At 45.4% G+C, this 23,506-nt stretch overlaps 1 protein-coding gene across 1 annotated transcript in view; it reads right to left on the bottom strand.

Annotated features, from left to right (window-relative positions):
* Positions 1-23,506, bottom strand: part of ARHGEF38 (Rho guanine nucleotide exchange factor 38) — a 181,762-nt gene that overhangs the window by 22,721 nt on the left and 135,535 nt on the right. Inside the window, exon 10 of the mRNA XM_073571813.1 lies at positions 21,641-21,961. Within this exon, the coding sequence (XP_073427914.1) occupies positions 21,641-21,961 (321 nt within the window). The remainder of the gene's footprint in view (positions 1-21,640; positions 21,962-23,506) is intronic.

Here is a 23,506-nt window from a genome sequence, read left to right as displayed (position 1 = left end):
ATTTGGTCAGAAACAAAATTTCATCTCAATACTTTGTGATATATCCTTTGTTGGCAATGACAGAGGTCAAATGTTTTCTGTAAGTCTTCACAAGGTTGCCACACACTGTTGTTGGTATGTTGGCCCATTCCTCCATGCAGATCTCCTCTAGAGCAGTGATGTTTTTGGCTTTTCGCTTGGCAACACGGACTTTCAACTCCCTCCAAAGGTTTTCTATAGGGTTGAGATCTGGAGACTGGCTAGGCCACTCCAGGACCTTGAAATGCTTCTTACAAAGCCACTCCTTCGTTGCCCTGGCGGTGTGCTTTGGATCATTGTCATGTTGAAAGACCCAGCCACGTTTCATCTTCAATGCCCTTGCTGATGGAAGGAGGTTTGCACTCAAAATCTCACGATACATGGCCCCATTCATTCTTTCATGTACCCGGATCAGTCGTCCTGGCCCCTTTGCAGAGAAACAGCCCCAAAGCATGATGTTTCCACCACCATGCTTTACAGTAGGTATGGTGTTTGATGGATGCAACTCAGTATTCTTTTTCCTCCAAACACGACAAGTTGTGTTTCTACCAAACAGTTCCAGTTTGGTTTCATCAGACCATAGGACATTCTCCCAAAACTCCTCTGGATCATCCAAATGCTCTCTAGCAAACATCAGACGGGCCCGGACATATACAGGCTTAAGCAGTGGGACACGTCTGGCACTGCAGGATCTGAGTCCATGGTGGCGTAGTGTGTTACTTATGGTAGGCCTTGTTACATTGGTCCCAGCTCTCTGCAGTTCATTCACTAGGTCCCCCCGCGTGGTTCTGGGATTTTTGCTCACCGTTCTTGTGATGATTCTGACCCCACGGGGTGGGATTTTGCGTGGAGCACCAGATCGAGGGAGATTATCAGTGGTCTTGTATGTCTTCCATTTTCTAATTATTGCTCCCACAGTTGATTTCTTCACTCCAAGCTGGTTGGCTATTGCAGATTCAGTCTTCCCAGCCTGGTGCAGGGCTACAATTTTGTTTCTGGTGTCCTTTGACAGCTCTTTGGTCTTCACCATAGTGGAGTTTGGAGTCAGACTGTTTGAGGGTGTGCACAGGTGTCTTTTTATACTGATAACAAGTTTAAACAGGTGCCATTACTACAGGTAATGAGTGGAGGAAAGAGGAGACTCTTAAAGAAGAAGTTACAGGTCTGTGAGAGCCAGAAATCTTGATTGCTTGTTTCTGACCAAATACTTATTTTCCACCATAATATGCAAATAAAATGAAAAAAAACCCATAGTCTCCCATAGTTGAGGTCTACCTATGATGTAAATTACAGACGCCTCTCATCTTTTTAAGTGGTGGAACTTGCACTATTGCTGACTGACTAAATACTTTTTTTCCCCACTGTATCATTTCTGTACACAGCTGATGCCCCTGACCCTGGTCCCTCACCCTTCACATTGCCATTTGCACACACTCATTATTTGTTATCCCTGTACTATCATTCTGCTGCTGAGTCAAATGGTTGTCGTGTGGCAGTATATCTGTTACAGTGTGCCAGAATTCCCTTTGGGCATTGAGTTAGAAAATGTATAATGCATTAATTGATATGTGCTTACACTAATGATTGCCTAATGTGCAATGTCGTTTGTATTTTACTGTCATCAACTTGCTAATGTATGCGCATGAGATGTATGTAGTAGAAGCTTCCAGAAAGGTGCAAGTTGGTCTATCCGGCAAGCAAGGCCTGCTACTGTCAAGGAGATTAATTTAACCTGCCCGAGTCAAGTACAGTAGACCTTCATGGCATTGTGTGAAGCACTCATACACCCAGAATGTCATTCCAGTCCACGCTGAGGGGGACATCATTCTCCACATGGCTACCTCCACAAGGAAGTGATGGTTTTCTATAATTAAGAGAGGTGGGGCTGAACAAGTGGATCTTGCATTGCGGGTCTTTTGTGCACCTCTGGCGAGGGCCAGTGTTACCTGACTGCCAAGCCACAAATTCTACCTGTTCCTGCCTTTAAAGGGAAGGTGCCATCAAAGAAATTTTTTTCCAGCAATTGAAAAAATGTAAAGAATTAATGTTTAAATTTTCTTAAAAAATATTATCATTTGTTTATAATTTAGTAAAATATTAAAAATACCGTATATACTCGAATATAAGTCGAGGTTTTCAGCCCATTTTTTGGGCTGAAAGTCCCCCTCTCGGCTTATATTCGAGTCATATACCAGGAGGTCGGCGGGGGAGCGGGGGTGTCACAGATCATACTTACCCCCCCTGGCTCGGACTCTGCAGCCCCCCGCTTCTCCACGGTCTCCCTTCCTTCCTTTAGCGGTCACATGGTACCGCTCATTAAACTCATGAATATGTGCATATTCATGAGTGTAATGAGCGGTACCACGTGACCGCTGAAGGCAGGAAGGGAGACCATGGGAGAAAGGGACTGCAGAGACCGAGCCAGGACGGGGTAAGTATAGGCTATATTCACCTGTCCCCGGTCCATCGGTGCTTGCTGCTGTCTGATGTGTCCTCTTGTCAGTTGTCGGTGACGTGGTTAGTGTGCACCGTGCCCTCTGCTGCCTGAACGTCACTGACAGACGACATGGCAGACAGCGGCGGCCGGCAAGCAGCGATGGACGCAGGACAGGTGAATGTCTCAGGTGCCGGGTCCTGAGGCAGCAGTGACACCGGCATCTGGCACCCAGTGACGGAGAGGTGAGTATGTCATTTTTTTCATTTGCAGCAGCGGCAGCATATGGGGGTATAATGTATGGAGCATCTTATGGGGGCAGCATATGGGGGCATGATATATGGAGCAGCATATGGGGCATGATATGTGGAGCAGCATATGGGGGCATGATATATGGAGCATCTTATAGGGGCAGCATATGGGGGCATAATCTATGGAGCAGCATATGGGGTATAATGTATGAAGCATCTTATGGGGGCAGCATATGGGGGCATAATGTATGGAGCATCTTATGGGTGCAGCATTTGGGGGCGTGACATATGGAGCAGCATATGGGGGCATGATATATGGAGCAGCATATGGGGGCATGATATGTGGAGCAGCATATGGGGACAACATATGGGGGAATGATATATGGAGCATCTTATGGGGGCAGCATATGGGGGCATAATATATGGAGCAGCATATGGGGGCATAATTCATGGAGCAGCATATGGGGGCATAATCTATGGAGCATCTTATGGGGGCAGCATATGGGGGCATAATCTATGGAGCATCTTATGGGGGCAGCATATGGGGGCATAATCTATGGAGCATCTTATGGGGCAGCATATGGGGCATAATCTATGGAGCATCTTATGGGGCCATAATCTTTATTGAGCAGCATATGGGGCACATTATTCTAGGGAGCATCTTATGGGCTTATCATGAACTGTATGGAGCATTATATGGGGCTCCTGATTCAATATGGCTATTCAAAAACATTTATCCTACTGATGTTTCAATTAATTTTACTTTTATTGGTATCTATTTTTATTTTTGAAATTTATCAGCAGCTGCTGCATTTTCCACCCTAGGCTTATACTCGAGTCAATAAGTTTTCCCAGTTTTTTGTGGCAAAATTAGGGGGACGGCTTATACTCGGGTCGGCTTATACTCAAGTATATACAGTAATGTTAAAAGATTTGGTATTTCCACTTTTAAGCACTTGGGGGAGCAGCTATTGAAATTTGACAAAAACCTAGTGTACAACTAGCTCACATTACTACATTGCTAAAGGATAAGAGAGGATGACATTTAGGGACACAGTGCGGAGCCATTTTGTTGGTGGCTGCAAAGTTATACTGACAAGTAGACAGTCACCGAGGATGGCAGGCAGCAACGATTCTGTTAGTTGGTGCTGCTTACTGTATCACACAGACATGCAGGGGGAGAGGAGTGCATAGGAGGGAGAGCGACCCATGGGGAGAGAGATGCAGGGGGAGAGAAGTGCATAGGAGGGAGGGCGACCTGTTATGATTGGGTCACCGAGGAGGAAAGCAAGACCAAGCTAAGCCACAGAAAACCAGAGAGGTTGGTAACTAAGCGGATTGCAGACCCCTGATCCTATCCACACAACTAGCAGTAGCCGTGGAGCGTACCTACGATGATTCTAGATGCCTCGACACAGCCGGAGAACTAAATAAGCTTAAAGCAAGAAAGGGGAAATCTAAACTGCCCCAGAGCAGACCCCAAAGGAATAGATAGCCCCCAAACATATATTGTCGGTAAGACAAGATGAAAACACAAACGCAGGTAGGAAAATAGGCTGAGCAAATGATGGGGCCCAAACTAACTAGACAGGAAAGGAAAGACACTGTCTGCAATCACGCAAAAAAAACCTGCAAAAAATGCCCAACACGTCTGATAGAAAAAATACTGAAGTCACTAGACTTCGCTCACTATATCAGCACTCTGGTATATTCTGAAAGCAGAGCAAAGAGAGGCCAATCTAATAAGGGACAAAAACAAACTGGCACAAACAGTAACATAAGGATGGAAATTCAGCACAGCCCCAGCCGGGGCTGGCTGGCCACACAAAACTGAAATAGACAAAACCAAATCAAATGTGAACAATAGCAAAAGAACACTTAGCTTGAGCACGCAGGGACTGAGCTGGAAACTAAGACCTCATGAGGCAGGAAAAAATCACCAGCAGGGATAGAGGGAGACGGCTGTCTTAAATCCAGTCAGAAACTCCAAATGTCCAATCGTCCTCCTCATTATCAGGTGGCAGGCCTCTGCTAATTAGATCACCTCCATTACCTCCTGTAACCACCAGAGGGAGCCCGGAAAGAGAACTCGCGACCCCTCTCTCAATATAACCAGCTCCACTACCTTCACTAGTAACCAGAGGTGGGCCAGAAAGTGAATTCACAACAGTGACCCATGGGAGAGACATGCAGGGGGGAGAGGGTTGCATAGGAGGGAGAGCGACCCATGGGGAGAGAGACATGCAGGGGTAGGGAGACTAACCCATGGGTACAGAGACATGCAGGGGGAGAGGAGTGCATAGGAGGGAGAGAGACCAGGCACAGGGGAATAGAGAGCACACATGGGGAGAGAGATTAGGCATGGGGGATGGGGAGAGAGACCAGTCACAGGGGGATAGAGAGCACATATGGGGAGAGAGACCAGGCACAGGGGTGTAGAGCGCACACAGGGAGAGAGACCGGGCACAGGGGGATAGAGAGCACACATGGGGATAGAGACCAGGCACAAGAGCACACATAGGGAGAGAGACCAGTCACAGGGGGATAGAGAGCACACATGGGGATAGAGACCAGGCACAGGGGAGATAGAGAGCACTGTGCTGGTCTATGGGAGGTCACTGTGGGAGATATATGGTGGAGGAAGCAGAGTGACAGCAGCACAGAATATTTTCAGGAGAGTACAGTGCTGGTCTATGGGGGGCCACAGAGGGAGATATATGGTGGAGGGAGCAGGGTGACAGCAGCAAGAGTATTTCAGGAGAGCAGTGTGCTGGTCTAAGAGGATCACAGAAGAAGATAAATGGATGGAAGGAGCAGGGTGATAGGAGCACAGAGTATTTCAAGACTGTAGTGTGCTGGTCTATTGGGAGTCACTGAGGGAGATATATGGTGTAAGGAGCAGGGTGACAGCAGCACAAAGTATTTCAAGAGAGCAGTGTGCTGGTCTATGGGAGGTCACAGAGAGAGCTATATTGTGTAAGGAGCAGGGTGACCGCAGCACAGAGTATTTCAGGAGAGCAATGTGCTGGTCTATGGGGGGGGTCACAGAGGGTGATACAGTATATGGGGGAAGGAGCAGGGTGACAGCAGCACAGAGTATTCTGAAGAGCAGTGTGCTAGTCTATGGGGTGAGTGTGCTCATACTCATGCTGACGCACACTCACACTCAAACTCACGCTGATGCACAAGCTCACATGCTGACATACACGCTGACGTTCACGCTCACACGCTGACGCTCACACTCACATGCTGACACTCACGCGGATGCTCATAATCACGCTCACGCTGTCGCTCACACTCACGCTCACACGCTGACGCTCACACTCACATGCTTACGCTTACATGCTGACGCTAACACACACAAACCTACGCACACATTGTCACCAGCCAAAGTAGGAGCATTAACAGAATGAGCGTACATAGGCTGTAACCAGACAACAACTGTTAATTTTAAAGAAATAAAAGGAAAAAAAATTTGCATGGGCTACCGCGTAATTATAATAACTAGCAGCTGGAAAGCCGACAGCTGGGGGCAGATGTTTACAGCTTGGGAAGGGGGTAAAATCCATGGAGCTTCCCAGGCTACTAATATCAGTTCACAGCTATATACTTAGCCTTTACTGGCTATTAAAATGCGGGATCCCAACAAAAAATGACGTGGGTCCCCTTATAATTAATAACCAGTAAAGGCTATGCAGACAGCTGCGGGCTAATATTAATAGCCTAGGAAGGGGCCATGGATACTGGCCCTCCAGGCTAAAAATGTCAGCTCTCAGCTTCCCCAGAAATGGCGCATCTTATACATGCGCCAATTCTGACACTAAGACTCGCAGTGCGCAGGCACCAGGAAAGGTCAGAGAGGTCCGGCGCCTGCGCACTGCAGTACTTTACTGTGCCCTCAACAGGGCAGATAAAGTATGCCTGCACAGGAGCCGAGGGTGAAGTAAGGAGGAGGACGTCATCACTGGAAGATGGGAGGCACCACACCGGACCGGAACCCCGGGTGAGTATAATGTAACTCATTTTTGTTATCTTTCAGGTTACATCGGGGGGTTATCTACAGCATTACAGAATTCTGTAGATAAGCCCCTTATGGCTGTGGCCGCAGCTTATAGGCCAAAAATGGGGTGACAGATTCCCTTTAACTGCACTTACATCACGGACATGTCAACACCTGCACCCAGACATGAGTTCTTTGGAGTGCCAGCCTGGGGTCCTAGAATGTCTCAATAAGTGCAATGTCTAAATATTGTTCTGGATACTATGGAATTATTTTGGGGTCAGCACTCCACTTCTGCTCCTCTGACTGTACATCTGCGGTCAGTGGAACACCGTTGTGGACACACGACAATCAGATGCTTCAATACAAAAGATAGTGTCGGTGTCTGCTCAATGTGTCTGATGTGTCCATGTGTTGTCTCCTGAAACACTAGGAAGTTAAAGTTTAGAAAAGTCCCAGTGCTCGTGAGAAAATTGCAACATTTCATTTTTTTAAAATTTTTAATACATTTTATGATATGGGGAAAACATTGCTAAAAATAAAAATACATGTAACTTGATTTAAACAATAGGCAATTTCCTGATGATTGCTTAACTATAAGGCATGCTGGTGTACTCCAACCCCATAAAAGCTAAGAGGACTCTTTTGACCTCCATCAGATGAATGGAGCTCTATGTATGCATTTGGCATACAAGCTGGGAGCTTTACTTGGTTTGTAGTAGTTTTAACAAAAATGTTTATTATTTTTATGCTTCCTTTTTTTTACACTCAAATGTGTACCTAATGTAAATAGCATGGAATACTGCACTAGTGGATATAGAAATGGATGGTAAAGAATTGTTTTGTATTTTATTGGGTTGCTGTTGATCATATCCCAACATTGAACTAACATGTTGGATTGTTCATGTACTGACAGATAATGCTCTGTCTACTGTCTCAGCAAGTCTAAGAAAATATATTGATATTCCCAACGTTTCAGTATACTGAGAAGTTTCTTCTGGATTTTAAATATAAAAAGCATGGCATACACATAATTCTAAAATTGAAATTAATGTATTTATTATAAAACTGTAATTAAACCCAGTAAACTTTACTTTATTTTCCAAGTTTCACCTTATTTCTCTGTTAGTTTGAAATAAATAAAAGTTATTGTAAATTATTTAAAAAAATCAATAAATGGACTTGGAGGAAGCCTGACCTAAATACAGCATTTTGGCTTTGAGTTGCAATCAAAGTTATTCAACCCTCAGCTGTTGACAGCGAACCAGAGGGATCTAAGCCCGTTCTTAATAAACAATGACCTACAGTTTGCTAATAATCTGGAGTGGTCAGAGTTGTCCCAAAAAGATAAGAGACAGGATCATACCTGCACAAACAAGGGAAAGGATACAAAAACATAGCAAAGTCATTGAAAGTTCCTAGGGACACAGCTGAAACCATAGTTCACAAGTTCATAATTAAAGGATCACTGACCTCTAGATTCCTGAGAGGTCAGGTAGTAAAAATCCTAGAGTAACTGCAAAAGAGCTGCAGTAAGATTTGGTGGCAGCAGGTGCATACTTAATTCTGATGGTCTCCATGCCCAAACTCCAAGACTTACACCTTTACTGATTCCAAAAGCGCAAGAAAAGACAGCTCCAAACCATATAACATGCTTAAAACCATTCTGTTCTGTGTAGAACAGATTCTGTTCTGTGAAGAAATGAAACAAACAAAACTGGAACTTCCTATGGCTATGGATCAGTGGTAGAGGAATAATGAAGCAAATGCTGACAACATCACCCTGCCTACTGTGAATTATAGTGGTGATTTGGTACTGGAAACCTGCAGCATGTGATGGGTAAGAAGGTAATTAAGAGTCAGGAAACCCTAGGAGAAAACATCATGCCTTATGTGGGGAATCTGAATCTTAGGCAGAATTGGACCTTCCAACAGGACAATGATGCACAACTTACCTCGAAGCCCAGGAAGCCTTGGTTTCAGATGAAGTTTTGGAAGAGGTTGTAGCATGCAATCCCACAAATATAAGTGAACTGAAAGCCATTGACCATGAAGAACAGTCTAAAATTCCTCGGGACTAGAGATGAGCGACTTTTCCTTTTTTAGGGTCGAGTCGGGTTTCATGAAACCCGACTTTGAAAAAAGTCGGGTCGAGCGAAATCGGCCGAGTATAGGGAAAAGTCGGAGGCCGACTGAAACATGAAACCCAATGCAAGTCAATGGGGAAGCAAAGTCGGCAGGGAGTGGAGGACAGTAAACACACCTACAGTGCCCATTTCAATGCCAAAAACATCAATTCTTATTACTGAAGCTTGTCAACCTTAATTTACTTCATAATAATAGTTATGCACTGAAAACTGGGGGTTATTTGGCTAAAGTTGTGGGGGGGGTAGGGCTGGCTCCAGGTTTTCATGTGCCCTGGGCCAAAGAGCGCCCCTTTAACACATACCACAACTCATGATGCTCCGATACGGCACAGAAATATATGTATAGTACAATGACAAATACCTAACTGCTTACATGACATGACTGATATCTATTTTAAATTCTACAATAGCTCAAAAAAAGGACAGTATATTACTCCATACAGTATTATGGCCACCACATTGTGCGCAATACAGAATAATGAGCCCCATATATTTCTCCATACAGAATAATTGGCCACATATAATCGATGTTCCAGTGTGTTATGGGCCCAAATAATTCTCCACATATAATGGGCTCCATTTCTAATGCTCCAGTGTATAATGTGCCCTGTAAATGCTGGTCCAGTGTCTGATGTCCCCAATCTTGAATTCTCCAGTACATGATGAGCCTCATGGATGATGCTCCAGTGTCTTATGGGCCCAAATAATGCTCCATATATAATGTGCAGCATTTCTAATGCTCCAGTGTATAATGGGCCCCGTAAATGCTGCTCCAGTGTCTGATGTCCCCCATTTGGAATGCTCCAGTATATGATGGGCCTCATGGATGATGCTCCTGTGTCTTATGGGCCCTAATAAAGCTCCATATATAATGGGCCCCATTTCTAATGCTCCAGTGTATTATGTGCCCCATAGATGCTACTCCAGTGTCTGATCTGCCCCATTTGGAATGCTCCAGTATATGATGGGCCTCATGGATGATACTCCAGTGTCAGATGTCCCCCATTTGCAATGCTCCAGTATTTGATGGGGCTCATGCATGATGCTCCAGTGTCTTATGGGCCCTAATAATGCTCCATATATAATGTGCACCATTTATAATGCTCCAGTGTATAATGGGCCCCATAAATGCTGCTTCAGTGTCTGATGTCCCTCATTTGGAATGCTCCAGTATATGATGGGCCTCATGAATGATGCTCTAGTGTATTATGGGCCCTAATAATGCTCCATACAGTCATATGTTAAAGTTTGGACACCCCTATTAATTTTAACCTTTTTTCTTTATAACAATTTTGGTTTTTGCAACAGCTATTTCAGTTTCATATATCTAATAACTGATGGACTCAGTTATACAGTATTTCAATCTGAGTAAGCCAGTCCAGACTCTCCGCTACTGCAAACTACTATGGCTAAAAGTACAGATGGAAAGTAGAGTGTTGCAGAAATGTGGGAATTACTCATCGCGGGAAAACATGACGGTAGATGTTGCAGAGGCGATGCAGACCCTCACTTACTGTGTCTGTGGAGACAGTGAAAACGGTTATTTGTGAAGAAAGGATAGCTTTATCGCAGTAGCGTGGATCACATCACCGTTACTCGTCTCCATCAAATTGTGATCACAGGGAGAGATGTAGACATGGTCCTCAGTGCCTATCATGATGTGTCTGGGAATTTTGGAGGGCAAAAGACAGAAGCCACAGGCCGTAGCCGATTCTATTGGATTGGCATGAGAGGAGACATTGAAAAATGGTGGCAGGAATGTCACACGTCTGTGACTATCACAACTGTGAAAGTGATCATAAAGCACCACTGCATCCGCTTGTAAGCTGACGTCCATTACAAATGGTAGACATTGATCATCTGAAGGTAGAGGCCAGCAGGACAGGCCATAGCTACATCTTAACCATCATCGATCAAAACACCAAATTTCTATTGGCCGTCCCTGTGAAGGAATTAACTGCCCAGACTACACAGCGGTGGAGCAGGGAGAGGTAAGTATTGCAACTTGCAAGTGCTGTGGCCATGACCAAGCAGGGGGGGCACACACGTGGGTGACGGTACTGGCACAGGGCCACTCATAGTATGCTGTTGTGTCTGATGGCGAGTGGGCCCCCCCACCGTCAGAGACACTGTGTTGTACTATGAGGGGCCCTGTGCCAGTGCAGTCAGCCATCAGTGGGCCCACCCACCTGTCCAGAGCAACAGCACTTGCCCGGGTGCGCCAGATGTTGACCCCAGCCCTTTGGGGGGGGGGGGTGTTGGTCAGCCCAGTTAGGGAGGTTTAAAAAATGGCATATATTGATGTGTAGGCTGGACATTCAGCAGCTGTAAATGGCGGAATTGGGCAAGTTAGAGGAAGAAGAGAACAAAAGCGAGGCAGTTTTCTGGCAACCTATGTGTCATCAGGGGAAGGTGGTACAAAATCCTTTGAAACCCATGCATGGTTCATTTTAATGAAGGTTAGATCATCAACATTTTGGGTCGACAGATGGGTCCTTTTTTCTGTCAGGATTGATCCAGCAGCACTGAAGACTCTTTCAGATAACACACTAGCAGCAGGGCAAGCGAGCTCCTGTAAGGCATATAGTGCCAATTCAGGCCAGGTGTCCAGTTTACAGGCCCAATAGTCAAAGGGGAATGACCTGTGAGGGAGAACATCGATATGGGAGGATAAGTGTTAGGGACGGCAGAACGCACTAATAAATAAATAATAATAAGTGCGTTCGCCGCCCGGGGTCCACCGTGCAGTAGGTGTTACACCGCTGCTAGATAATGGCAGACGCACAATATGGCGGTATATCGCACACGGGTTGAACGTCACCCAATGTGCACTGAGCGTACTCTGTTATCTCTACAGAGACGCTTAGAACTTAAACGTAAATACTGAGCCTGTTGGACTCACAGGTCTCAGAGAACTGCACGCATGGTAAATGGTCACAGGAGCTGAACCCAAGGCAGAGGGTCAGGGTCCGTCTAGACCTACCGTGTGTGCGGCGTCACTACCGCGGACGCCCACAGATTCTGCTGATTGCAGCGCGGTGACTGACTCAGCCGCTATACGTCAGTGCCCAGAGGAGGCGCACTGTCGGACGCTAGATAGGTGAAGCTATGCACTGTGGCCTGTATCATGCCACTGACTGGCGCTGACTCTAATACTAAGTCCCTATCCACACACGTAATATCAGAGGGAGGGGAGTCTTAATGAGTCATTTGCAGGCACATGCATCCGTCATCATTCACACAGGTAGCAAGTAGAGTCTATACTAGCGCATGGCCGAGCGGCCATGCGGGCCTTTTATAGCCGTGCGCTTCCGGGACCTTCCAGATCTCTGAGATGGACCAATCAGATCAGGAGAAGGACCTGAGCACGTGACTCCCGATCTCCACTGGGAGATCGTCTCGTGAGCATGCCCAGTAGCGCAGCGAGAGGACTTAGCCTCTGGAGTAATTTGCTGCAGAGCAGGCTGCGCTACTATTCCTGTCCAGAGGTGGCAGCAACAACCAGACCCAGAGAACTGCTCTGAGCAGGGCATCTGGATCGCCGAGATTGCTGTGCAGGTCCCTGAGAGGTTGGAGGGGAATGGGAGACCGCTGGCTGCATGGCTCTGGATTCCTGCTGTGCAGCTGCAGGAACCCGACACCTAACAATAAGTAGTTTGTCACCATAGTTGACAGCTGCTGTCTCCTGTCACTTTTAATCGATGCAGTATTAGGAGTCGTGTGAGCGGTACTTGAGAAATCAGTCCACAACATGGTCATGAAACCCCTGTCGCCAACACCACTTTGGCTGTGTGCACCACAAACACCTCTTCCATTGTGCCCACTACGGCTCGTGGGAGAAACAGCACCGCTGCTGTGTGCTGGAAAAGCCTCGAACGGTTTACCAGAGTTGCTTGTTTGTTAGCCAATATTATCTCGAGGTTCTCCTGTGGCATGATGTTGTGTAATTTGCCTTTGTAGCATGGATCGAGGATGCTGGCCAGCCAGTAGTCGTCATCCTTCATCATTTTGGCAATGCGGGGGTCCCTTTTTATGATCCGCCAAGCATAATCGCACATGTGGGCCAATGTTCCAGGTGTCAATAATGCACTGCCACTGCTGGATGGAGGAGCACTATCTGGAAAATCCACATCCCTACAGTCATGCACAAACCCTGCACCTGACCTTGGAACGCCAACATTTTCTCTTGCCCCCTGAGAAGCATCCTCCTGCCCAAAATAATCATCCCCCTCATCCTCCTCCTCTTCCTCTTCTTCCTCCACCTCGTCCAGGACAGTTCACTGGCCAGACAATGGCTGACTGTCAGCAAGGCTTCCCTCCTCCTCCTCCTCCTGTTCCTCCTCCGCTGCAGATGCCTGTTCCTTAATGTGCGTTAAACTTTGCATGAACAGACGCATAAGTGGGATGCTCATGCTAATGATGGCGTCACCTGCGCTTACCAGCCGTGTGCATTCCTCAAAACACTGAAGAACTTTACAGAGGTCTTTCAGCTTTGACTACTGCACACCCGACAATTCCATATGTTCCCTGTTATGAATGGGTCACCGAGGAAAAAAACAACACAAGCTAAGTCTCAGAAAACCAGAGAGGTGGGTAACTATGCAGACTGCAGATCCCTGATTCTAACCACGCAACTAGCAGCAGTCGTGGAGCGCTCCTACGTTGGTCCTAGACGCCTCATCACAACCGGAGAGCTAAATAAGTCTAAAGCAGGAAAAGAGGAAAACTAACTGCCCCAGATCAGACCCCAAAGGAAAGACAGCCCCCAACATGAATTGACGGTGAAACAAGATGAAAACACATGCAAAGGCAGGAAAATAGGCTGAGCAAATGATGGGGCCAAACTAACTAGAAAGGACAGGAAAGGAAAGATACTGTCTGCAATCTGCCAAAAACCCTACCAAAAATAGTGTCCAACACATCTGACAGAAAAATTAACCCTGAAGTCACTAGACTTCTCCTACTATATCAGCACTCTGAAATATTCTGAGACAGAGCAAAAAGAGGCCAATCTAATAAGGGACAAAACAAAAGCAAATTGGCAAATACAGATAAATAAGAGTGGAAATTCAGCACAGCCCAGCCGGGCTGGCTGACCACACAAAAAACTGAATTGACCAACAAGAGCAAGAGTGAACATTAGCAAAAACAAACTTAACTTGAGAAGACTGGAACAGAGCTGAGTCCAAGACCTGAGAAGCAGACTGAATCACCAGCACCACGATAGGGCGTCGGCTGTCTTATATCCAGTCTGATACTCCAGAGATCCAATCATTATCCTCCTCACCAGGTGGCAGATCACTACCAATTAAACCAACCTCACTGCCTCCTGTCACCACCAGAGGGAGGACGGAAGGAGAACTCTCAACTGGTGGAGCAGAAAATGAGCTCATAAGAGTTCCCTCAAACTGCCTGGCCGTGTATCGTCCCACAAATGCATTACAGCCTGCCTCTGTTTGCACAGCCTCTCAACCATGTGCAGGGTGGAGTTCCACCTTGTTGCAACGTCTATAATTAGGTGGTGCTTGGGGAGGTGGAGCAATCGCTGCAGCTTCTGTATACGACTGGAGTGTACGGCCGAGCGACGGATGTGCAAGCAAAGTCTTCGCACCTTATGGAGCAGGGATGTTAATTCTGGATAATTATTAAGGAAGCACTGCACCACCAGGTTCAAAGTGTGAGCCAGGCAAGGTATGTGTGTGAATTTTGCAAGGCCTATGGCTGCCACAAAATTATGGCCATTATCACTGACTACCTTGCCTGGCTCAAGATGTAGACTGCCCAGCCATGACTCAGTTTGTCGCTGCAAGTAGTCGGCCAGTACCTCCGCAGTGTGTCTGTTGTCGCCCAAAGACATCATCTTTAACACCGCCTGCTAACGCTTACCACTAGCTGTTCGATAGTGGGACACCTCGTGTGCAACACTGCCAGCTGCGGATGGAGTGCTCGTGCGGCTGCGCTCTGTGGATGAGCTTTCGCTTATGGAGGAGGAGGAGGGTCGAAAGCCTACAGCCAACTGTTTCCTATACCGTGGGCTAGGCAGCAGTGTTCCACGGCCGCTGTCCCCTGTGGAACCTGCATCCACCACATTAACCCAGTGCGCAGTGATGGACACCTAACGGCCCGGGCCATGCCTACTGGACCATGCATCTGTTGTGAGGTGCACCTTTCCACTCACTGATTGCTTGAGTGCATGGACAATGCAGGTGGATGGCTGGGATGGCTTTTTGAGAAAAGAAGTGCCGACTGGGTAGGTCATAGCGTGGGACTGTGTAGGCCATGAGCTCGCGGAAAGCTTCACTTTCAACCAACCGGTAGGGCATCATCTCTAACGAGATTAGTTTGGCAATGTGGGTGTTCAAACACAGTGTGCGCGGATGAGAGGATGAGTACTTTCTTGTCCTACTCAGAGTGTCTGGTAGGGTGAGCTGGAATGGAGGGCTGCATATGGGGGAACTACCGGTGGACCGGACAGAGTGAGAGGGGGTTGGTGATGGTATTGGTGGTGATGGGTGATGGCCTAGATTCAGTGTTGTGTTGCAAAACCATTGTGATTCCCTGAGTGCTTTAGCCTTGCGACGACACCTCAACATTTAGTGCTGGTGGTGTGCTTAACGGTGGTGGTGGTCTTACAGTGGGGGAAGCGATGGAACTTTGCTGGCTACGTTCAATTGGAGCAGGTGCACATGTGCTACCTGAGGTTTTGTAGTCCGTCCACACTTGCAAGTGCATGCTGTTTAAATGTCTAAGCTTGCAACTGGTATTCAAATTTCTGAGTTGTTTACCTCGGCTAAAGTTCCTTCCGCACTTCTTACTGGTTACCTTTGCCTCATTAGTAGGATTTTGGGCAAAGAAATGCCACACTGCACTCCTTCCTACTATGGTATACATTTTCTGGCCTTGCACGCTGTGCTAACTTGACCGTCAGGCCAAGCTGTCCTGCAACTCTTTTTTTTTTTTTTGTTCCACGCTTTTGCTCAGCTACGGGCCTGCCAGATACAGTGGGGAAAAAAAGTATTTAGTCAGTCAGCAATAGTGCAAGTTCCACCACTTAAAAAGATGAGAGGCGTCTGTAATTTACATCATAGGTAGACCTCAACTATGGGAGACAAACTGAGAAAAAAAAATCCAGAAAATCACATTGTCTGTTTTTTTTTCATTTTATTTGCATATTATGGTGGAAAATAAGTATTTGGTCAGAAACAAAATTTCATCTCAATACTTTGTGATATATCCTTTGTTGGCAATGACAGAGGTCAAACGTTTTCTGTAAGTCTTCACAAGGTTGCCACACACTGTTGTTGGTATGTTGGCCCATTCCTCCATGCAGATCTCCTCTAGAGCAGTGATGTTTTTGGCTTTTCGCTTGGCAACACGGACTTTCAACTCCCTCCAAAGGTTTTCTATAGGGTTGAGATCTGGAGACTGGCTAGGCCACTCCAGGACCTTGAAATGCTTCTTACGAAGCCACTCCTTCGTTGCCCTGGCGGTGTGCTTTGGATCATTGTCATGTTGAAAGACCCAGCCACGTTTCATCTTCAATGCCCTTGCTGATGGAAGGAGGTTTGCACTCAAAATCTCACGATACATGGCCCCATTCATTCTTTCATGTACCCGGATCAATCGTCCTGGCCCCTTTGCAGAGAAACAGCCCCAAAGCATGATGTTTCCACCACCATGCTTTACAGTAGGTATGGTGTTTGATGGATGCAACTCAGTATTCTTTTTCCTCCATACACGACAAGTTGTGTTTCTACCAAACTGTTCCAGTTTGGTTTCATCAGACCATAGGACATTCTCCCAAAACTCCTCTGGATCATCCAAATGCTCTCTAGCAAACTTCAGACGGGCCAGGACATGTACAGGCTTAAGCAGTGGGACACGTCTGGCGCTGCAGGATCTGAGTCCATGGTGGCGTAGTGTGTTACTTATGGTAGGCCTTGTTACATTGGTCCCAGCTCTCTGCAGTTCATTCACTAGGTCCCCCCGCGTGGTTCTGGGATTTTTGCTCACCGTTCTTGTGATCATTCTGACCCCACGGGGTGGGATTTTGCGTGGAGCACCAGATCGAGGGAGATTATCAGTGGTCTTGTATGTCTTCCATTTTCTAATTATTGCTCCCACAGTTGATTTCTTCACTCCAAGCTGGTTGGCTATTGCAGATTCAGTCTTCCCAGCCTGGTGCAGGGCTACAATTTTGTTTCTGGTGTCCTTTGACAGCTCTTTGGTCTTCACCATAGTGGAGTTTGGAGTCAGACTGTTTGAGGGTGTGCACAGGTGTCTTTTTATACTGATAACAAGTTTAAACAGGTGCCATTACTACAGTTAATGAGTGGAGGAAAGAGGAGACTCTTAAAGAAGAAGTTACAGGTCTGTGAGTGCCAGAAATCTTGATTGCTTGTTTCTGACCAAATACTTATTTTCCACCATAATATGCAAATAAAATGAAAAAAAAACAGACAATGTGATTTTCTGGATTTTTTTTTCTCAGTTTGTCTCCCATAGTTGAGGTCTACCTATGATGTAAATTACAGACGCCTCTCATCTTTTTAAGTGGTGGAACTTGCACTATTGCTGACTGACTAAATACTTTTTTTCCCCACTGTAACTGCTGCTGCAATGTCAATGCCTGCTGCGGATCCTTCTCCTTATCTGAACTATTGCCAGCGCCACCCTCCTCCCCCAATGGATGCCAATCCGGGTCAAGAACTGGGTCATCCATCACCTCCTCTTCAAAGTCATCTGCACCTTACTCTTTACCTTCCTCTGTGTCAGTGTCTAAGGTGGTATAGTATGCGGGAAGGGGCACTTGAGTTTCATGTGTCAGATTCTGGCTCAGTAGACTGTGAGGGCAATGTAGTGGTCTGGGTCAAGGTACCAGCAGAATCATCTAGTGGCTGTGCATCAGTGTAATCCCTGTCAGATTCATCTTGGACTGGGGAATTCATGACTTGACTGGCTAACCCAGGCATGGTATGTGAAAAGAGCTCCATAGAGTAATCTGAAGTGTCGGCTGCCGCATCCTTCACTTTTAGTGGGGGTGAAGGACACAAGGAAAGGTTTTTCCTGACCAGAACCCTGCACTGACGACTCCGTGCTTGCAGGTTTGGAACGTTCAGAAGAGGAGGCAATAGAGCTGGTGGCTGTTTCGGCAATGTACGCCAAAACCTGTTCCTGAAGCTTTGGCTTTAAAAGCGGTTTTCCTACTCCAAGAAAAGGGAACCTTACAGGCCTTCTTGGGCCAGACGATGACGCAGGCTCAACACCTCCTGCCTTAGCTGCTATTGTGCTTTTGCCAGAACCAGCCGTTGCACCACCACCATCAGTACCAGCGGTGCCCCCCTGCCCACGTCCGAGGAATCTTCCACCATACTTCCTCATGTTTGGGAAAATGTACCAAAAATACCAGCAGAGAGATGGTACTGTATGAGGAGCGTCCAGCTGTGTAAGGTGTATTAAAAAAATTAAATCTACGTATATATTTTGTTAGTCACAGACGCTCTCCCAGTATGTATTTGACCGTAATACAACAAGCAAGATATACGGTACTGTATCAGAAGTGTACAGCTCTATACGTTTTTTGTGTAAGTAACAAACTGCATATATGTGTTTATGGAGTGTCACACACACACGCTGCCTCTGTATAGATGTGACTGTAATACGAACAGCAGATATACAATACCGTTTGAGAATCGGACAGCTCAATACAGTTTAGGTCTTGAAAAATGGAAAATCTCCTCTGTTTGTTTTTCCATAAAAACACAAAGATAGCTTGCATTTATCTGTGATACCAGACAGTACACGGTAGTGTGTGAGGAGCGTACACTGCTAGACGGTGTCTGTATGGAAAATTGTCAACCTCAGGCTATGTTTATACGGAGTGACACACGCTGTCTCTGTATAGTTTGGACCATAATGAAACAGCAGATATACTAAACTGTTTGAAAAGCTGACAGCTCTATACGTTGTAGTTCTGGAAAAATGGAAAATCTCCTCGGTTTGTTTTTCCAGAAAAACACAAAGATAGCTTGTATTTATCTGTAATACCAGCCGGTACACGGTAGTGTGTGACGAGCATACACCGCTAGACGGTGTCTGTATGGAAAATTGTCACTCTCAGGCTATGTTTATACGGAGTGACACACGCTGTCTCTGTATAGTTTGGACCATGATGAAACAGCAGATATGCTAAACTGTTTGAAAAGCGGACTGCACTCTAAGGTGTCGGTCTGGAAAAACTCCTCGGCTTTTTTTCCAGAGTAACACACAGATAGCTTGTATTTGTCCCTGATACCTGCTGGTACACGGTAGTGTGTAAGGAGCGTGCGTACACCGCTATACGGTGTGTGAAAAAATGAACGCTCGGTAACTGAGCAGAGCAAAATAATAAAAGTTGGCGTGCTTTGAAAAAAGCAGTTTGAACAGCAGTGTGCACACACCAATGCAGCTATCAGGTAGCCTGAAAAGGCAGCCTAATCACCACCAGCGTTGCTGCACACAACTGAAATCCTCCACTTTCACTGCACACTATCTGTACAGAGAGGCCGTACTGGGCCGCAGGCCTTAAAAGGGAGGATGACATGACAGGGTTGAGTGGGAATATAGTGAACTGGAGCTAGGGATTAGGATGGTACTATGGGGTTAATGTATTTGGATATAGTGGGGGCTAGTGCTGGGATGAGGGGGAGGTGGGGTCAGAGCTGGAGTACGAGTTATCATTATAAAGACAGTGACCATCTTAGTGTGGCAACCATTTTAGGTTCCCCTACATAGTGACAAGAAGCTCCCACCCACCCTCCCTTAATTAGTTTTTTGGTTAGGTAATCGCTTTGGGGTTAATCTTGTCTTAATAGGTTTCCTTTTCTTGTATGGATATGGGCGGTATTTAGGGGTTGGGGTTATAATTTGTTTGTAAGTCTGTATAAGTACTTGTCATGGCAGTATGGCGTGGGGGGAGGTCCTCGAAGTTGGTGGTGCTGGTAAATAGCGGTTTGGGGGGGGGATCTCAAGAGGTCCTGGACTCCCCCTGGGTGGATACAAGTGGACGGGTAATTAAATTATCCCGCGGAAGGGATTAAAGTGGACCCGTGCTTAATGGCAACTGGCCAGGTGGGTTGATATGTGTCTCTGAGCTGGTGCTTAGCGGCTAGAGGCAAGACTCGACCTGGGGACCAAGTTGGGAATATCAAATCTGAGTTTTATGGTTTGGGGCTTCGAGGACCACCCCTTCTGGGACGTTGTGTTTAAAATGTTATGTTATATGTTTAATAAAAGGCTGCTGTGGCCAATTTATCCAAATACCTCTGGAGTGTTTATTTTGTTGGTGTATGAATCGATGGGGTTGGGTGCCCAATAAGAGTTTTAAATAACTAGGTACAGAAGCTCACATGAATCATGAATACCCATTTGTCAAGTGAAAAGCGCTAGCAGCAGAAGCAGTTTTTTTCCTTCTTCCCTGCCTAACGCTCTCCCTACAGAATCAGCATCAGCAGCAGCTCTCCCTATTCTGAGATCGGCAGAAGTAAGATGGCGGTCGGCGGTCACGCCCTTTTATAGCCCCTGTGACGCCACACAAAGCCAGCCAATCACTTGAATGCCCTTCTCTAAGATGGTGGTGACCGCTGCCCATGCATCGCATTGCCCACAGTGTGCGTCCTCCATCATTGGCTGAAAAAGGGCGCTGGAAGCATCATTTGAAAGGCGACTTTGGCGCTCTGATCGGCGACCTCATGGCCGACCTCACGCTATGATCAGGTTTCGTTTCATGAAACACGACTTTAGCGAAAGTCGGCGATTTTTTAAATTGACCGACCCATTTCGCTCAACTCTACTCGGGACCATTGCCATAAGCTGTTGTCTGGTTATGCATCATGTTTGCAGCAGGTCATAATAACCAAAGGAGCTTTAATAAGTACTAAAGACACTAGTCATGAACGGGTTGAATAACTCTGAGATGACAGCAGTTATTAAAAGTGGGATTTTGTGTTGAACATGAAGAAACCACTCATTACATTAGTTATCTTGAACTATTTACATTGTTCTTGTTTGAATGGTTTATTGGAAACAGCAGAAAGGTTTAATACATTTTGCTAATACTGTAAATCTAATTTGCATTGAGGGATTAATAATTTTTATTGCAATTTTATAGCCTGCAAGTTCGCATGTTACAACAGAGCTGTAACATAGAACTCCTGGAACTCAATGCAGAATCAAGGTCCCCCACTTACCATGTGGCATTTAGAATATTAAGGCACTATATTCTGCACGTGTCACCCATTTTTCAACACTTTATAGAAAAGCCCCTGTGGAATCCTGCGATAATTATTCTTTAGGCTTTAGTGATCTGTGTTCCCTAACTAATATTTTAAAATGTACTGAGAAACAGCATGCAAATTGCTTTGCAGCTTTGGCAAGATCTATTCTACTCTCCCACTTTTTTTGCTACCATGGGCTGTTGTTCATTAGCATAATTACTACAAACCTACTACAAGCTAAAAGAACCAGTGACTACAGTATAGAGCTAGTAAAGGAAGAATATTTAGTAGTTTAGAAACTAAAACCAGTTAACCAGGAAAATGCAACATATGGATATGGGTCAGAAGGAATTTGGAGATCGGCTAAGCTTTGAAAGGTTAGAATCCAGTAGACGCTTCTCTTCAAAAATGGCCATTTAAGAAAGAATATCAAACAGCCCCCATAGGCAATAAATGGTTTATAAAGCGATTGCATGACTCATTTCTATGGTCAACATTACAGGATCAACAAGAAATATAGTATTTTTGTAACTTACCGGAACTGTGTCAGAAGCATGTGAGCATGAGTCCAGTGCGGAGGTCATGACATCTCTGACAAGAGTGATGAAGAAACACAAGCAGTTGAATAAGATGCTTCTTGCCGCCTTGTTAAACACTTGCAGTTCCTCTACTAGCTGTGCGTTAAGAGCTTCATAGTCCTTCTTTGCCTGGTCTAGCTGAGAATCTGCTGGTTTCTGGAGGTAGCTGTGGTAATCCAGGAGTTTATCATAGCGTTTTTGTATGAGTTTCTGAGGCATCGGGAACATGGACTGCAAAGAACTAAGTGGTATACAGACCAGTCGCTCCAATTTGCTTGCCTACGATACATAATGTAGAGTTGGAATCAGTTTTATGATGACACTACAGAACTTGCCCTCAACATTTGACCGATACAGTGGTTGTTATACATATAACACAAAGGTAACAGCTAAAAGATAAGGGCATTTTCAGGGGGATGGGGGAAATTTATATTATATAGATGTTTTCTTTTACTTAATTGCTTGTATTTTGGGCTAAAGATCATGTATGCATTTTAGGTTTGTTAAAATGCTGTTTTCTTCTCAACTCATTGCTGGCTGAAGTATAAGATTAACTGGCCTCTTTCACACTTCAGTTTTTTACAATCAGTCACAATCCGCCAGGTTTTGAAAAAAACGGATCCGCAATGTTCTTTTGAGGATCCGTTTTTTTCCCCATTGACTTGCATTAATGGCGGATTGTGACGGATTGCCGTCCGTTGCATCCGGTTTTTTTGCGGATCCGCCAAAAGTTGCTGTCCGTCACCATCCTCAAAGATTTCAAAACGGAGCTTGCAACGTTTTTTTCTGTGGCGGATCCTCCAGACACTCATTTAACCCGAAATTCTTTCTGGGTGCCGGACAAAAAAAAAATCTCTCTCTCTCTCTCTCTCTCTCTTTTTCCAGGCTGCGATTCCTTTAAAATTCTTCATTTGTCGGATCCGTCAAAAAAACGGACGGGTGGCATCCGTTGTCATCAGAACTACAACGGATCCGCCATCCGTCCTTTTGGCGGATTATGACTGATGCAAAAAACTGAAGTGTGAAAGAGGCCTTAGTGTGCATTTACAAAGGCCAATAATCTACTAATAACAAAAAATTATGATAATTTTATTTATATAGCACCAACATATTCTGCACTGCTTTAGAATTAAGTGGGGAGATGTACAAACAATAAAGACCTCACAAAGTAACACATAGTCCAACAGTTGCAGGAGGAGCGAGGACTCTGCTTGCAAGCCTACAATCTATAAACTGGAAATAACTGTTCAGAGCAACTCACATTCTCAATTATCTGCCTGTGTAAAAAGGCTGCCAATCACCCGAAAAATTAGCAAAATGCGCATTTGTTGGGTAAAATTACTTTTAAGCTTTTTTAAAAATTATGATTCTCAGCAGCACATCCCCATGTGTAACCAAGTGGTGCTGCAGCGAGCAAAGATAATCTATACGTGCTGAACGATTTTATTAGCCAGTTTTCTGTGTGCTTTCATCCATTTTGCCCCAGATTGAATCCCCAAATTTATCACAATAGACAATGGGTGAACTTGAAGACGTTTAAAGACCTAAAAGAAGTTGTTATTAAACCTTCAGGAGGTAATGTCAAATTGTGTCCTATAGGGCTGTACAAATGGGAGATGTACAAACAACTCTAAAATATCCTAGAAATCCGAAAAAGGGAAGCTCAACACAACAATATCAATAAAAAATTTTCCTTTTATTAAATACAATCTAAAATAGATGCAAATTCATACAAAACATGGCAGAGAGTACTTCATGCAATCAAGAGGGAATCCATAAATAGTATATGCACACAACAAAATATAAGTGATTTACACACTATTT

Source organism: Dendrobates tinctorius, unplaced genomic scaffold (genome assembly GCF_039654945.1).
Source record: "Dendrobates tinctorius isolate UK_male_01 unplaced genomic scaffold, ASM3965494v1 ptg000030l, whole genome shotgun sequence".
In the NCBI taxonomy this organism is placed as follows: domain Eukaryota; kingdom Metazoa; phylum Chordata; class Amphibia; order Anura; family Dendrobatidae; genus Dendrobates; species Dendrobates tinctorius.
The sequence above is the reverse complement of the archived record's forward strand: the minus strand, read 5'-3'. Positions and strand labels throughout refer to the sequence as shown.